We start from the raw sequence: 16019 nt of genomic DNA, 5'->3' as shown, positions 1-16019 counted from the left end.
TCAAGATTTAGATATAAATCTAGAAATTATACTCTGCAGATTAGGTTGGTTTCAACTCATAGAACCAGTTTAGCCAGTCATTTGCTTTCCCAATTTAACCACAAGATGGTGCCAGATCCACAATAAGACCGTGTTAGATTAAACTGATCTATTTAAAAAATGCACCAATCATTTGGCTCCATTATTATATACAGATACCATTGATATAGAGTTTTACACTTTATGTGTCATAATTTCTAGCCACTGTTTAAAAAGGTTGCAACAGACCATCCAAACAGGCAGCACATACATCCTCATCCCAAAGCACAAGTTTAGCATGTCAGCAATGAATCCGGAGCTGCTCACCAGTGGTACACTGTAATTAAGTCGTGGTCTACCTTCTCACCTAATCAGTCCCTTTGGGCTTTTAAAGGCAGGAGGTCTATCCCATACAATTACTGCATTCAAAGATGAGCTCCTTTCTCAGACCTAGCCTATATTTGAAAACTGAATCCCCAAAGTAACCACTTAGATTATAATAAGAGTCTTTCTGGGTGAAGTGAAAAATAATCAGAGGTGTGATTTAAAAGATACTTTGAATGCTGTGCTGTTTACTCTCTTGTACACATACAGGGGATGTCCTTTGGGTGTCCAGGGTTGGCCAGGGATGATGCGATTGACAGGACGATCAAACCACCACAGTTTCTGAAGAAAAAACCCAAAGGACAGGTCCTAGGGTACAAGTAAGTACAATATTGTTGACCAGTCCTGCAAACGAATGACAAAATAGTTTGTGTGATGGTACCCAAAACAACCCACAAACCTTCCCTGATCCTTAGTCCCTTCTGGCAGGATGCATGCGTCTTTTACAAAAATGATAATTACCGTTTTCTGATGTCACTATGGTTTTAGGGCACTGTCAGGAAAAAGGATCCATATGCAGACAATTGAGCAGACATGAATGAATTTAATTTCAAAATGGAGGTACACAAGCTTAATGTATCATACGACAGTGGTCAAAACCAGGAGGCCAGTCCAAATAAGCAAACTTATCTAAATGGGTTGAGGAGAGAATCATCAGTCCGTGGATTAGATAATCTAATTTGTATTTGTTTATTTATATATTTGAGAGGGACAGGGCACGTTAATGAACATCAGTATAAAAATGCAAGATGTAATGACGGAGTTAGTAAAAATGCTAATTTACATCCGAAGCCCTTAAGCAGGTAACAAAAACCAAACATTACAAGTAACAATATACAGATACAATACAATACACATGTAAAAGGACAAAACACATTTACCAACATATCTATGAAAATGATCACAGTTGTGGTTTGCCTGATTTCACAGGCGGTGATCATGGTATCATGGTGGTACAGGTTACAGGGTACCAGAGGCTTGAAAGCAAACGACAAGAAGCAACAAAGCAACTTTGACAGTCTGACAGGGAATGAGAGGAAATGAGCCAGTTATCTACTGTAGGGCAGTGGAAACAGGTGAGGGGGTGGATGAGGGAGTCTGGTGGACAGGTGGAGAATGGCAATGAGCAGGTTTGGGGGATGTGGCTCAAGGGAGGGACAGAGAGGCAGAATGTGATAGGGCACTCTACCAATTTTACACATGACGTTCAGTTTTCGTCGATATGAGTTTTTTTTTTCAGGAAAGTCTTAATCAAACACACTGACTTATACACACAGTGCACACCTGAAGAGAAGCAATTGTTTTCTACTATACATACTGTATAGTAGAGAGATATGTCCCTCTCATTGTCTTTTATGATATGATAATATGCTGTGCGTTGAAATGCCGAGCCAGTTTTGGAGCCACCGGTCTAGATATGCCACTGTCAACCTTTTAACAATTATTAAAAACACAGAAAGAAAACGCACACTTTCTCTGCTGTGGTAAAGCAGGAAATGCATATTACTAGTCCACCAAAACTTATTTACAATATCTGGTTATTACTTTTTCAAACCTTTTCGTCCTAACGCCTTTTTTGTAGCAGCTGTTCTGTCATCCAGAAAGGGATAATTCCAAATATTTGGATCAGATGGGCCTATCACATGAAGGTCAGCTAAACTGAAATAGCTGCATCTTTAAGGGAGTAGGATACTTTGCCTCGCCTACAATAAATGTCCTGATTATAAAAGTGATTTATTTAGCAGACCTAATAAAATGTCTTCATTTTCAAAGTGCAGTTTGTAATCTAAAGGTAGGCCTATATGCTACCTAATTCTACTCAGAACCATAACCTGATATTCCTTAATGCACCCCTTCAAACAGACACATAGCCTAAAGCACATGCACACACATGCTATTCTCATAAATTCATATATAAATGATGCAAAAAGACGCACTAAAATAAATGACATAACCTCTTGGAATATAACTGTGCCTCAGCCCAAACATGATGCTGCTGCTATGATCTAATAGTAATCAATTTCAAGTGCAAGTGACGCTCCTATGGATGCCTGCGGCTGTTACAGCACTGTCTCCATTCTCACCCTCTCCCCCATTCATTTATTTGCTGCACCACGTTGCCTGCGCTGGGCCAGTTCAGTCTGGGATGACACACACACACACACACACACACACACACACACACACACACACACACACCCACACCCACCATGAGAGGTCAATTGTGAACGGTCCCCTTTTTCTAAGCATGAGGCAACGCTAATAAAGAGCTCAGTGAGGCATCCATCGGTCGGACCGCGGTGACTCATTGCGCACGGTCGGTCGGTCGGTCAGTCAGGGGGCTTACATTTTGCACTTCGCTGTGGAGGATCGATACCTTTTTAAAGACCTATATTCTGGCGGAAGGCGTGGCTTGGTGTCACCGACACAGGGCTGGTTTTCCATATTCATTTCTAGGGTTTAGCCTCATCTCACTGACACCGACGCGCAAACGGCACCCCAAGGAACGGGACATAAAGCGTCTCTCAAGGTAAGCCACACTCCTCTTCTCATTAGACTGTGGTTTCCTTCGTGTCAGATGTTGAATTTGTCCGCAAGGTCATATCAAATAAGCACATCTCAGTGGCCTCTTTTGATATTGGGGTGGGACAGAGCTGCAAATGTACGTTGCATGTAACGCCCGAATAGTTATCTTAATTGGCTGTCGTTGAATTATTCTAATCGTGTGTGCACAACACTTTAATCTGTATAACGTTGACTCCGTTCGGAAATTAAACACTACAGCCGTTTTTATTGTTTATCGCCAGCGCTTTTTTTTAATTACAGATAGGATTATAGACAGGATTATGCTTTCCATAAACAGTTGCACTTTGTCAACAGACTGCAGATGCGTAGTGGGATAGCACAAACAAATGGGCTACACCTGTCCATGACCCAAAACAGTAACCTACTATTCTGTTTTATTCAAGTCACACTTAGCAATGACTCTTTCAGATTAACAAGTACATTAAGATATACATTATTCTGCATCCTTGAGTAATGTATGTAGACGTAAATATTACCTGATCTGTAAAAAAAACCCCATCTATTATGTTTGTTGTTGTGTAGAGGTGTATTGTTGTGAGAAAGGGGAATAGCTAAAAAGACAAGACTGGGTATAACCTTTCTTTCAGTGAGATATGCTGCACATTATGCAGAATGAATTCTCATCAGTAATGTCAGTGAAATGGAAATGGCCAACTTGCTCCCGGTTCTTCCTCCTCTTTTGATGAAGCCTGTAGTCTGTTTTGTATGATTAAAGTCTTACTCACAGTGCAATTCATTTGTCTGATACCAAAGGATCAGATACCTCAGACGTCTGCTGAGTGCTGGCACATTACTTGCAGAATTGGCTCAGATGCTTTGACACTTAGGAGACAGACTGAGGTGGAGTCATTCATCAGGTCTGGGATGAAGAGATTTGTGAAACCGAATGTATGCTGGATTGATCAGATAAAAGAGGACCTAAAGGCTCATTATTTTAGGCTTACAAACCTTTTCTGTTTATATTTCATAAATGTAGCTTGACAGAAAAAGTTCAACTTGGGAATTGTTGGGAACTGCATGATACTGCCAAGCAAACACATAACTAATATGTGTTTTTCGAACCAGACACGACTATACAATACAATATAAAATATTTAATCAGAAACATCCTTTCCTTATCTGTAATCACTTTTAGCCTACATTAGGTCAAAGTCTTATTTCAGCACTTTGCTTACTTTACTTGCAAGTTTGTAAATGTTTCTTTTCTTTAGTCTGACAGAATTTCTGCATGTTCTTTAGGTATTATGTTTTAAGTAACCTTTACAGTAACTAATCATCAATCAACATAACTGTTTAAAGAAACATAGCTTGTTGTATACATTTCACATCATTATGATTTGGACATAGAGTGTTGGTATTATAATTTTATCTTATGGTTAATTAGATCCTTAGGCTTGGAATCACATTCAAAACAGTAGTTGAATTGGGCAAATACGGGTCATTGATTGTTCTGGTGCTTTGCCTTTATTGTAACACTGATTATTTAAAAGCATGCAAATGACTTTTCAAAGAAACAAATTGGAATGTAGGCGATCTTACATAATGCTCATCTTGGCCTGGACTGCGAGGCCTATGTCAGTCTGGTCTGATTATTTTTGTCTAAATCAAGATTCCAGTTAATAAAAAGTGAAGCTTAATCATTAAAAACAAACTAAGTCTATTTCTATTTTCCTCTTTTAGGGAATCACACAAAGTGACTGATATTGCACATCTGTTTTCATCTTTGGATTACGACAATATTTAAGGACTGGAACAGTAAATCCGGCATGGGAACTAACCCAAAAAGAACAGTGACCGTCCAGATGGTGCCTCAGCTGGCTGTGGTGGACACTCTGGGCAATAAGGAGCCTAATGCCAACTGGGCTAAAGAGCCCAACCTCAAACTCTCTCATGTCTGTCCAAAACCCACCCTCACATCTCCTGACCACAAACAGGATAACTCATCTCTGACTGCTTCTCCCACTAACACCACCCAAAAAACAGCTTCCAAGGGGGGTGAACTAGTTAGCAGCACTGTGTCAGACAAACCAGTACCAACTAATGATAACCAGATAAAGTCTGAGTTTGTGACAGGTGGAGACCAATTGATGCAAGACCAGTCTCTGACAGGCCAAGGTGTGGGTGATGCAGGAGGTGACCAGAGGGATTCTAACGCTAATATGAAAATGTTAAGCCTGGCTGATGAAAAGGATATCTGTAAGGCCGATGTGTTGTCTGCTCTTTCAGCGTCAAAGGTCGACATGCAGACCAATGACTGCAGAATAAAGGGGCCAAGTGGAGCAGAGGAGAAGTGTGCAAAGCTGACATCCTCAGCCAAAGCTGCAGCACGAGAGGACAGTAATAAAAATGTTTCTCCAAATAATAAAAATCTTAATGCCTGTGAAAAAAGGCATACGACATCTGAACCACAACACGATAATAAAGGGAGTATTTTATCTCCCAAAAACAAGGACACAGCTGAACCACAGAAATCTCAAGAGCCTGATCATATACGTAGCTGCTCACAAAGCTCTGGGAGTCTGCAAGAGACTCCCAAACCTAATCAAAGCAAGGAAACTACTGCAGCTCCTCTTAGCAGCACTACACCTCTGTCTAAGAGCAAAGATGCAGAGGACGAGTCTACAAATAAGACTTCAAGTTCAACGCTTCCAGAGAAGGATTTGCCACCAGTAAAGAAACCTACAGTCTCCTCAGATAAACATCAGCCAGTTTCTTCACAGAAGGACCCCTCCACTCTGCCCCAGGCTACACAAAACATGCCGGCAGATGGGCATGTGTCTGAGGAAGCCAGCAAGACTGACACAGCTGTCCATGAAGGGCAGCAGCACTGCAACTTGTACAAGGAGGCTTCAACGATGACCTTATCCCCGTCATCCACTCCAGTCAGGCAGTGTCATGACATGGAGGTTCAGGCGGTAGCGAACATGTGCAGTAAGGCTGTGGCCACAAGTCCGAGCCTGCTGTCTTTCGCTGTGCCTCGCAGGCCGAGCGATGGTGCAGTCCCCAGGGAGGCCACGAAGAGCCTGGCGATGGTCTACCAGGAGGACGGCGGTGTGGCACTACATCAGATGAGCATGAGTTCTCTATCTGCCTCTACTGATCCGAGGTCAGAGAGACTCACTGTTGAGGCGGAGATGTGCCCCAACCAAAATGCTGGCGTGGTTTCCCACTCAGAAACATTGTCCCAGCAGCAAGACAAAAGGCTCGGAGCAAAGCCTAAAGAACCCGGGTCAGCTCTGTGCAACACCCAGCCAGTTTATCAAATCAACATTGAACACAGCAACCCCATGGAGCCAGAAAAGACAGGCGACTTCCAGATTAAAACCGGAGTTCAGAAATCTTCGGCCAAAACAGCCCCTGCTGAAGCTCCCTCTCTCAAATCAGTAACAGCCCCAGAGACAGCCAGTGCTAACAAGTCTGGATCTGTTGACAGTAAAAATGCTGCGCTGTCTAAGGTTGCTGTTACAACCGGGCCATGCAAGGCCCTGCCAACAACAACAACAACAACAACAACAACAGCAACAACAAACACCACATCAAAGCCAGCTGTAACAAAAAAAAAGGCTGAAAGTCCAAAACAGAAGGCTAAAGGAGGGGGTAAAGCCCCGAAGAAGGAGAAAAAGTCAGGCAAACAGAAGATCGAACCGGAGAGAAAGGATAAAGAGGACGACCAGAAGCAGAAAGAAAAGGGCGTCCATGATGTCGTCTGGGATGAACAAGGGATGACTTGGGAGGTCTACGGTGCTTCTGTGGACCCAGAATCCCTTGGTTTTGCAATTCAGAGCCACTTGCAGTGCAAAATCAAGGAGCAAGAGAGGAAACTGATTGTCCAGACCTCTTTCCGAAAGTCAGTCTCTGGTGTTGACTCTCCGCGACATGGCAAGAAGAACAAAAGGAGGCAGCAGAACATTTTCAGGTCAATGCTGCAAAATGTCAGACGGCCCAACTGCTGCATGCGTCCACCTCCCTCCTCCGTCCTCGAGTAGCACAGCAAAGAGGTAGCCAATGTCAAACTCCTCCCTTTTCCTAGAGGGCAAAATGTTTGTCCCCCCCTCATCATGATTACAATGCCAAGTGAAAGCATTAAAGGGGTGATAGAATGCAAAACCAATTTTACCTTGTCATAGTTGAAAAACGAGGGTAAATAGGACATACATAGAACCTAAACATCCCATTGACACCTTTTTCCTATGCAAATCTCACAATTTGAAACTGCTGCTGAAAACGGGCGAATCTCAACCAAGCTAAAAGTTGACGTCAACTCCTCAACTCCTACCTTATTTGGCTCTTCCTTCTATCTTTGTAACGCCCGGAAATTTACATAGGCTACACCACTGACCTGAGGTCAGCTTAGTCTTCTGAATCTAGGTCACGCAGATCTCAGAAATTGTATACATTGTTCGTCTGATATTTAATTACTAAATTCACTTCTGAGACTTTTTTATGCGAGAAATCAATTATGTAGAGGTCAAATATGTGCCGTTTTACGAAAATTGATGGCTAATTGCAAAGTTCAGTAGCTCAGCAGGCTAACATGACAGCGGCCGGTGCTGCCTCGCCGCCTGCCGTGTTCTCCTTCACAGACCCCGGCTCGCTGTGAGCTAGATGGAGCTCTGTCACGGCCGGCAGCCCGCAGTGCTCCATACCCGCGGCGCTCCATACCCGCGCAAAGTCAGTGTTTCTGGGTTACTGGACTACCAAATGCCGCTGCCCTGACAGAGCTCCAGGGCCTGCAGCCTGCTGCTCTCCCTCCCGGAGTGGCTGGATGGCCGGTGTGTGAGTGAAAGTGCGGTCAGCGAGCTTGTTATGCCTTACCGCAGGTTCCAGTTAATCTTGTAATGGATATGTGTGTTGAGTTATTTAAACAAACGATCAGGGAAATAAACGCCTCTTGTCCGTGAGTGTCATGTGCTGGATGGAGCTCTATCAATGAGAGCTATAAAGTGTTAGCTTTCTAAGACCTTATGGTAGCTGTAATATAAGTGGCGTGACGAAATTCAAAGTGTTAATATACTATAGTTAGCTGGTAGTCAGCTGGCAGCTTGCCAGCTCCGCGGAGCCCCGAGCCCCAGAAACGGTGACTTTGCCCTGGGTATGGAGCGCAGCGGGCTGCCGCTGTCTCGTCAGACTGTGTGGAGCTCTTGAACTGACACGTCTTACCGAATTTGCAATTAGCCATCAATTTTCGTAAAATGGCCCATATTTGATCTTTATATAGTTGATTTCTCACATAAAAAAGTCTCAGAAGTGAATTTAGTAATGAAATAGCAGACGAACAATGTATAACATTGCAGTGTCTGAAATATGAGACCTGCTGTCTCGCCTCCAATGTATGTGTATGTGGTTCGCTCAACCAATCAGCGCGCAGCTCATCTAAATATTCATGAGCATATCATATTTGGAAGAAAAGCTCTCGTTCCAAATAGGGCCAAAACACAGGGATGCATAAGGGCCCATAGAATAGCAACCGGGCTATTTTCAGCCCAACCAATGTTACATACCCTATTAGGAGACCTTAAGGAACAGTGAAATACCCTATATAATCATTCTATCACCCTTTTAATGGGACAATGATCCCTGTAAGTAAGTATAGTGGAATGTTATAAGAGTCAAACTATGTGTGATGTTTATGATTAAAGAAGGTAGCAAATAGTACTATAAAATGAACAACCCAAGACTTATTTTCTAGAAATAGATATTATAAAAAGAGAGAACTTCTAACCGTTTTTAAATAACAGAGGCAATAATAGTGAAATGCATGTTTGTTAGTTACAATGGCAGTCCAGACCTTCACAGTAAAAGGCACTGATCACGGGGTAAACCTATTTCTTACTGTCCGAATAGTTGTGCAAGTATATTAAACCAACATCTCATTGCATTTGCTGCATTTATGGTATATGTTTTTGAGGTGTTTTGGGGCCCTATATTTATAAGATTGCTGCATTTTCTTTTCATGCACATTTCTTTTTTGTGAGTGATTAAAGTACGTTGTACTGTTGTGCAAAAAAAGGGACTGTATGCATACATGCACTGTTTAATCTCTGTTCTTCGTTGTTTTTTCTATTAAAACAACAAAAAACTAATTTGAGATTTATATATTCTTCATTTCTGACCTATAGCATCCGTGTTCTGATGATATTTAAGCTTCTTTTTTAAAAGTTTATTAAAACCATGAGATAGCACTTCATTGCATCTGAGCCAAGTGCACATGTCAGGGGATGTGAAAGCAGCAGGAAACATCAACGCAATCCACAGGAGAGTGTCAGACTTCAGCTGAGAGTAAAGGTACAGTACTGTAGGTTATAGACTGGGCTGGATATGTTAGTGTCAGAGACAGTTTCTGATCCCTTACGGGGGCATGGGGTTTGTTCCGAGGCTAGTTAGCTCCCAACTCTTTACTTTTGAGACAGAAGAGATTAACATCCCAAGTCTGCATGTGGGCCTAGATGGAAATATTTTATAATCAATGCAAGCATTTACATGAATCCGCCAGTTAGCATTGCTTAGTTCTGTGTGAACAGAATATCTACAAGTACAGGGTCCAGTCAGCCAGAGAAAACATTCAGTGCATTTCTGTAAAACAGTTTTATAGTCTCTGCTGTGAAGGACAGCAGAGACCCAATCTTGGGGATATTTCTAAGAACAAAATGTACTGTTTTGGGTATTGCTTTGTGGAGTAAGCCTGAATCAAAGATAAGATTTTGAGCAGATCATTTGGAAAAAGTGCAGTGCAAGAGAAGACTTGGAAATTGGTTATTTGCCACCTCAGGTCTAAAATAGGCAGTTTTTGTTTTATCTGCATTGAACAGAAGAAATTGTCTATTGCCCATTGTTCCTGGTATTTTTAGTAATGGAGACCTAGGTGCTGAGGGACAGTAAAACAAACCTTATCTTATGGAGGAATGATAGCAGCTAATATAGAAACATATGCTGTAACGTTGTAAGAGCAATTTTAGGATACCAAGACACACACACACACGCACACACATACACACACATCAAATATCCGTCATTCAATGCAATCAAAGCTTCATTTAGTGGATATAGTGATATATTGTCAGTGCACCTTCACACAACCAACTATTTAATCATACAGCTGTCTTAAAGATCCCATATTGTAAAAAGTAAGATTCCAATGTCTTTTTTGATTATAAATCAGGTCAAAGTGCTATATACTGTAAATACTGTGAAAGTATCAAAATGCTCAATCCACAGCAGGTCCCTTTTAATTTAATTAATTAAATTAAATTAAATTAATTTTAATTGATTCATCGATTGACAGAAAATAAATCAGCTACTATTTCAGGCTGTAACTATGAAAGTAATACACTATAATTTGTATGTATTCCACGTATTTATTGCTGCATGCACTATATTGACTGCTGCTGTATAGGAGCGCTGTGGTCCGCATAGGGAGGAGGTCAGGGTTAATGGGTTATAAAAGACAGGGCTTTCAAGCGGGGGAGCAGAGTTTGTTGTCATTGTTTTCAAAAGGCTTAGCTTTGACTAAAACCCTTCATACTCAGAGGAATATTTCCAGAAAACAATTCTTTGATAGTGAACACTTCCTTTCAGTGTGAATTTACTGTCCTGACCAGTGAAACGCTGATTTCAGGCGACTGCTGTTATTGTCTTTACAAGCATGTCACTTCCTGTTAATATCAGGATGTGGTAGCAGGAAGAAAAAGTAGTCTTTGTTACAACCTGTAAATAGCAACACAGACTGAAGCGCCTAATCTTCAAGCCCTTTTTATTTTGATCAACTAGGATGAGAGGATCACATCTATGAAGTTGTACTTATATGTTATATCTGTCTCATACCTGCTCAGATCTGTGTAACAAGAACATTGAAATGTTTCTGGAAGGAGCAATGACCGCCATGGCCCCATTACCTACTCTTATTTAATACAAGTCTTATCCTACAAAGCTGATGGAAGGGTGCCAAACTGACCTCACGAATATGTGGAGTCATATTAAATAAATTCAGCCTCAGGTAGATTAATGTGCGTCGCCCTCCTCCTCCTGTTCCACTTGAGGTCAGTTTCTCCTTTACACATCCACTCTGTCCATTTCTGTGTGCCCAGTCACCAGCTTTAATTTCAGATTATTTTGCCATAGCTTTAATTAGGTACTGTTTCAATCTTTAATAACCCCTTACTCACTGTGCCGTTATGCCTGGTTTCCATTTGGAAGTGCAGATAAGTTTTGGCCACAGGCGGTGGTTAACACAGAGAGAGATTTATTCCAATGATAGGGAACATGGAGAGGGATTTCAAAGGCACGTGGACAGACATGTACCACCCACTGCTATAGTTAGTGGAGAACAGCATTCAACTTGCTTTCAGTATTCATCTCGCTGGCTCTATGCTCCGTGCCCTCCATGGGTATTTTAATTAACGCATGCAGCGGGCACATAACTGCAGTCTGTTTTCTTAAATGGGAAGAAAAATCCAGCAGTGGAGCATACTGTTAACCCAAGGGTCTACGGCACACACTGTAAGTTATGGAGATGTACTGGGTTTGAATCTGGCCTGTCAACTGTCAAATTACAGGATAAGGCTTGTGTTATCAAATCCAATAAAAAAAGACCAAAACCAACAATGCGTCTTTCACTTGTAAAGGAATAGTTCCACATTTTTGGAAATACACTTATTTGCTTTCTGGTGGAGAGTTAGATGAGAAGATTGATACCACTCTGTATGGGAAATATGAAGCTTCAGCCGATAGCCCATTAGCTTAGCTTAGCATAAAGAATGTAAACTAGGTGAAACGGCTAGCCTGGCACTTTCTAAAAGTAACAAAATCCACCTACCAGCAGCTCTTAGGTTGAAAACACACCAAGCAGTGGTGAAGTGCCGCCTGCGGCGAGCTGCCATGCAATGTTTATAAAAAGCTGCGGTGCCCACACTGCGGCTGTTGGATTCTGCAACGAAGTGCGCCTGGACTAAAAGCTGGGGATAGTTAAACTTTTTGCACCAAAGTATGACAAGATTATACCCACAGCTAATCATTAAACCGCGTCCTATGACTCGTTGACCTATGTTATAAAGAATTTCTTCCTGCCTGAATCACATAAACATGCTTCTTGGCTGCAGAAAAAATTGATTATTGCATTAATGGTGTGTTTTCGGTGTAAAGCTCATTAGCAAAACATTTTATGTTGTTTATTTAATACAGTTTAGACAGATTTGTCATTTGTTTAGATAACGCCAGGCTAGCTATTTCCCCTTGGTTTCTAGTCTTGACGCTAAACTAAGCTAACTGGCTGCTGGCTCCAGCTATAGACCCTTTGCACGTGACGTCATACTCTACTCACGCAAATTACGAACGCCATGACGGACAGCAGAAGAGCTATGCTGTAGACGGACAGCAAGTCAAATGCATACATGTTCGCTCATATAATAAAATAGTTATTTCTTGTTGTGCGGTGGGCTTCTGTAGGCTTTGTGTTATGTCTGGTTTGACTCATTGTATTAACAAGGGAAACACACTTCTAAGGTTCCTGCAATATTTAATGTATCACAAACTGGCCCATATTAAATCACTCTTAACGTAGAGCTAGCTAACTATCAGCCACGTAATGCTAGCGCGTTAGCCTGCCTAAGCTGCTTCTATTTAGTTAGGTTAGTTAAGTTTAATTGTCTTAAAGTGATAACAACAACAGACCACACCGACTCCGTTTGTCTTTGTATTTGAATAGTGCACAGCTTCCCTTAGGTTTCACTTTATGTGGCTCTTTTGGGAGTTTGTCTTTGCATCTGGCTGCAGACTTTGCATGGAGCTCAACAGGTGATTGCGAGCTAACGTTAGCTTCCAAGATAACTTGTGTTATTTATACCTGAAGTCAGCTGTTGAAATACACTAGTCTGCTCAGAGGTTGCCTTGAATACGAAGGGAAATTCAAATTAGTTAGTACAAGTTATTAAATTAGTCCCTACTGAAGAATAAATGGGTCATAAATATATAGTTTCATTTTTTTTTTTAAGTCTTAAAGTCTCTGTCCTATAACAGCTGGGTACTATAGTTTTCAGCAAATAAATAGTACATTTGTTGGGGACTATTTTCAGCTGTGGATTAATACACTTTGGCTGCACTAGTATTTACAGCAGCAGGACGATGTATGTGGGTTTGACTCAAAATAAACTACAGTGCCCATGTTCATCATAATGAATAAAGTAACATTTTGAATCGTTTGGACAACAATGGAGGTCTGTTGCCCCAAGGAATGAGATATATCAGGCTTTGGCTATGGTTATTAGGATCCATTCATTTTCATTCATTGTTTTCATGGGATTATTGACAAAAGAAAGATAATCCTGCAGCTCAAATGCTAATGAACAAATAAAAATGTCTTAAAAAAAACTAAAGTAATGTACATTTTCACTTCACAGTAATAGAGGTCACTTTGTATATAAAGTGATTGATTGTCAGTCTAGTAATTCTTAAATTAATATCTTTGAAAACATGACAGATTTGAAATCTCAGCACTAATACCCAGCTTCAGAGCAAAATAATAATCTTTTAAATGTTACCACTTACCAAGGACCTCCCTGCCAGAAGCTAAAATTAAAGACTGATAGTCCGCGAGAGGCAGCAGGAGCCCCCTGTTATTGAAACTAATGATACTATTATTCTGGACAAAGAGGGAAACTGTGGCTCACACTTTAATGTAAAAAACAGATTTTAGTGTGATGTGAAATATTTACTGGATTTTGTTATTTATAAAAAGAGAAAACATGCATTATTTTCCTATATGCATTGGATTTGGTCTAATTGATAAAAAATGTAATCATGAAATTAATCTGTGCATAAGGATACATTATTGACCTGCAGATCTTTATTGATTCCTAAATCAGGTTTATAAAAGGCTATGTTTATCTACAGTTGGATGATTGATAATAGTATAAACATCTTTTAGGTTACTTTGAGATGCCAAATTAGGTATTCTGGCATGACAAAGATCAGATAGTATCTTGCTCTGACTCAGTCCTATTTGAATGACACTGCAACATTTCAAAGGGTAAACACCAAACATTGGCCATAGGTAACTCAGCAATAGCATCCTCTAATTCTGGTGGGAATTCAGGGCAGCAGCAACATTTTTGAGCTATAGTTAAAGTCCCACAAATAAGTCAATGTCTTGTAATTGGGATTTGAGCTCTGCTTGCAGTTACCCAGTTAGCTCCAAAAACACATTAGCTGTTCAGCTCTTATAGAAACTCTTATAGAAACCTTGCAGATGCTAAAAATCATTACAGTTATCCAGACCATCATCAGGATAACATCTATCCACTCATAGATCATTTTTGGCAATATAAGATACAATTTTATCATGGGTTTGAGTGTTAATTACTATTTACAAGTCATATTTCTGAGATTGTGGACTATTGAGTAATTAGTTGTGGCTGGTGATTAGTATTGCCATTTAAAGGGGTGATAGAATGATTATATAGGGTATTTCACACTGTTCCTTAAGGTCTCCTAATAGGGTATGTAACATTGATTGAGCTGAAAATTGCCCGGTTGCTATTTTATGGGCCCTTATGCATCCCTGTGTTTTGGCCCTATTTGGAACGAGAGCTTTTCTTCCAAATATGGTATGCTCATGAATATTTAAATGAGCTGCGCGCTGATTGGTTGAGGAACCACATACACATACATTGGAGACGAGACAGCAGGTCTCATATTTCAGACACTGCAATGTTTCGTTACTAAATTCACTTCTGAGACTTTTTTATGTGAGAAATCAACTATATAAAGCTCAAATATGGGCCGTTTTACGAAAATGTATGGCTAATTGCAAATTTGGTAAGACGTGTCGGACTTCAGGAGGTCCACACAGTCTGACGAGACAGTGGCAGCCCCACTGCGCTCCATACCCAGGAGAAAGTCAACGCTTCTGGGTTACTGGACAACCAGGGCTCGGAGCTCCGCGGAGCTGGCCGGCTGCCGGCATATCTATAGTATATTTACAGTTTGAATTTCGTCATGCCACTTATATTACAGCTACACTAAGGTCTTACAAAGTTACAGCTTGTGTCCGATTTCAATGTAATGCATTTTTGTGAATGTGAGGGGTTTCGTTAGCTGCTAGTGTCCCTTCAATCCTATGGATAAAGATCGCGGCTAGCTGCAGGCCCTGGAGCTCCGTCAGGGCCTCGGCATTTGGTAGTCCAGTAACCCAGAAACGGTGACTTTGCACGGGTATGGAGCGCCGCGGGCTTCCGGTCGTGGCGGAGATCCATCAAGCTCACAGCGAGCCGGGGTCTGTGAAGGAGGACATGCCGGGCGGCGAGGCAGCACCGGCCGCTGTCATGTTAGCCTGCTGAGCTCCTGCTGAACTGCGACACACAGTCGGACAAAATTTGCAATTAGCCAACAATGTTCGTAAAACGGCCCATATTTGACCTCTACATAGTTGATTTCTCGCATAAAAAAGTCTCAGAAGTGAATTTAGTAATTAAATAGCGGACAAACAATGTATAACATTTCTGAGATCTGCTAGCCAGGGTAAACCCTGATGAACTTCCAGCAAATTTGAGATTTGCTCTGCAAGTCAGTCTGGCGAAGAGCCCATTCAAACCGATTTCCAATGTCCCCAAAATTGAGGCACCAATCACAACCGCTGAGGCGGGCTTTACACCAATCACAACCATTGAGGCGGGCTTTACGCGACGATGATAGTGCAGCGACGGCGAGCAGCTTTTTGTTTACGTTCAACATGACGGCTACCGAAGCGCAGCGTCACCCGGATCGTTGGTCTGATTGGTTGGACTATCCAATGCGCTCAGAGGCATTTGAGCAGCGTCCGTTGGTGATGCCCCTTTGGAAATGAACTTTCGATGAACCTTTCCCAGACCCACTCTCAGTTACAACTGAGAAGGGTCTGGTGTCAACCAGGCTAGAGATCTGCGTGACCTAGCTTCAGAAGACTAAGCTGACCTCAGGTCAGTGGTGTAGCCTATATAAATATTGGGGCGTGACAAAGGTAGAGACTAGAGCCAAATAAGGAGGAGCCATTGAGATTTGCC

The 16019-nt window shown here is 41.5% G+C and overlaps 1 protein-coding gene across 1 annotated transcript; it reads left to right on the top strand.

Moving 5' to 3' along the window:
- Positions 1 to 2422: 2422 nt before the first annotated feature.
- Positions 2423 to 7181, top strand: gprin3b (GPRIN family member 3b). Its single transcript, XM_039814858.1, has 2 exons — positions 2423 to 2932; positions 4669 to 7181. Exon 2 carries the CDS (start codon positions 4755 to 4757, stop codon positions 6972 to 6974), a length of 2220 nt encoding a protein of 739 aa, XP_039670792.1. The 5' UTR covers positions 2423 to 2932; positions 4669 to 4754; the 3' UTR covers positions 6975 to 7181.
- The last annotated feature ends 8838 nt before the right edge of the window (positions 7182 to 16019 follow it).

The sequence above is a fragment of the Perca fluviatilis genome, chromosome 1, assembly GCF_010015445.1.
Source record: "Perca fluviatilis chromosome 1, GENO_Pfluv_1.0, whole genome shotgun sequence".
NCBI lineage: Eukaryota > Metazoa > Chordata > Actinopteri > Perciformes > Percidae > Perca > Perca fluviatilis.
The sequence above is the reverse complement of the archived record's forward strand: the minus strand, read 5'-3'. Positions and strand labels throughout refer to the sequence as shown.

Coding starts and splice junctions, on each gene's coding strand:
- gprin3b (XM_039814858.1), top strand. CDS start 4,755: ATGGGAACTAACCCAAAAAGAACAGTGACCGTCCAGATGGTGCCTCAG.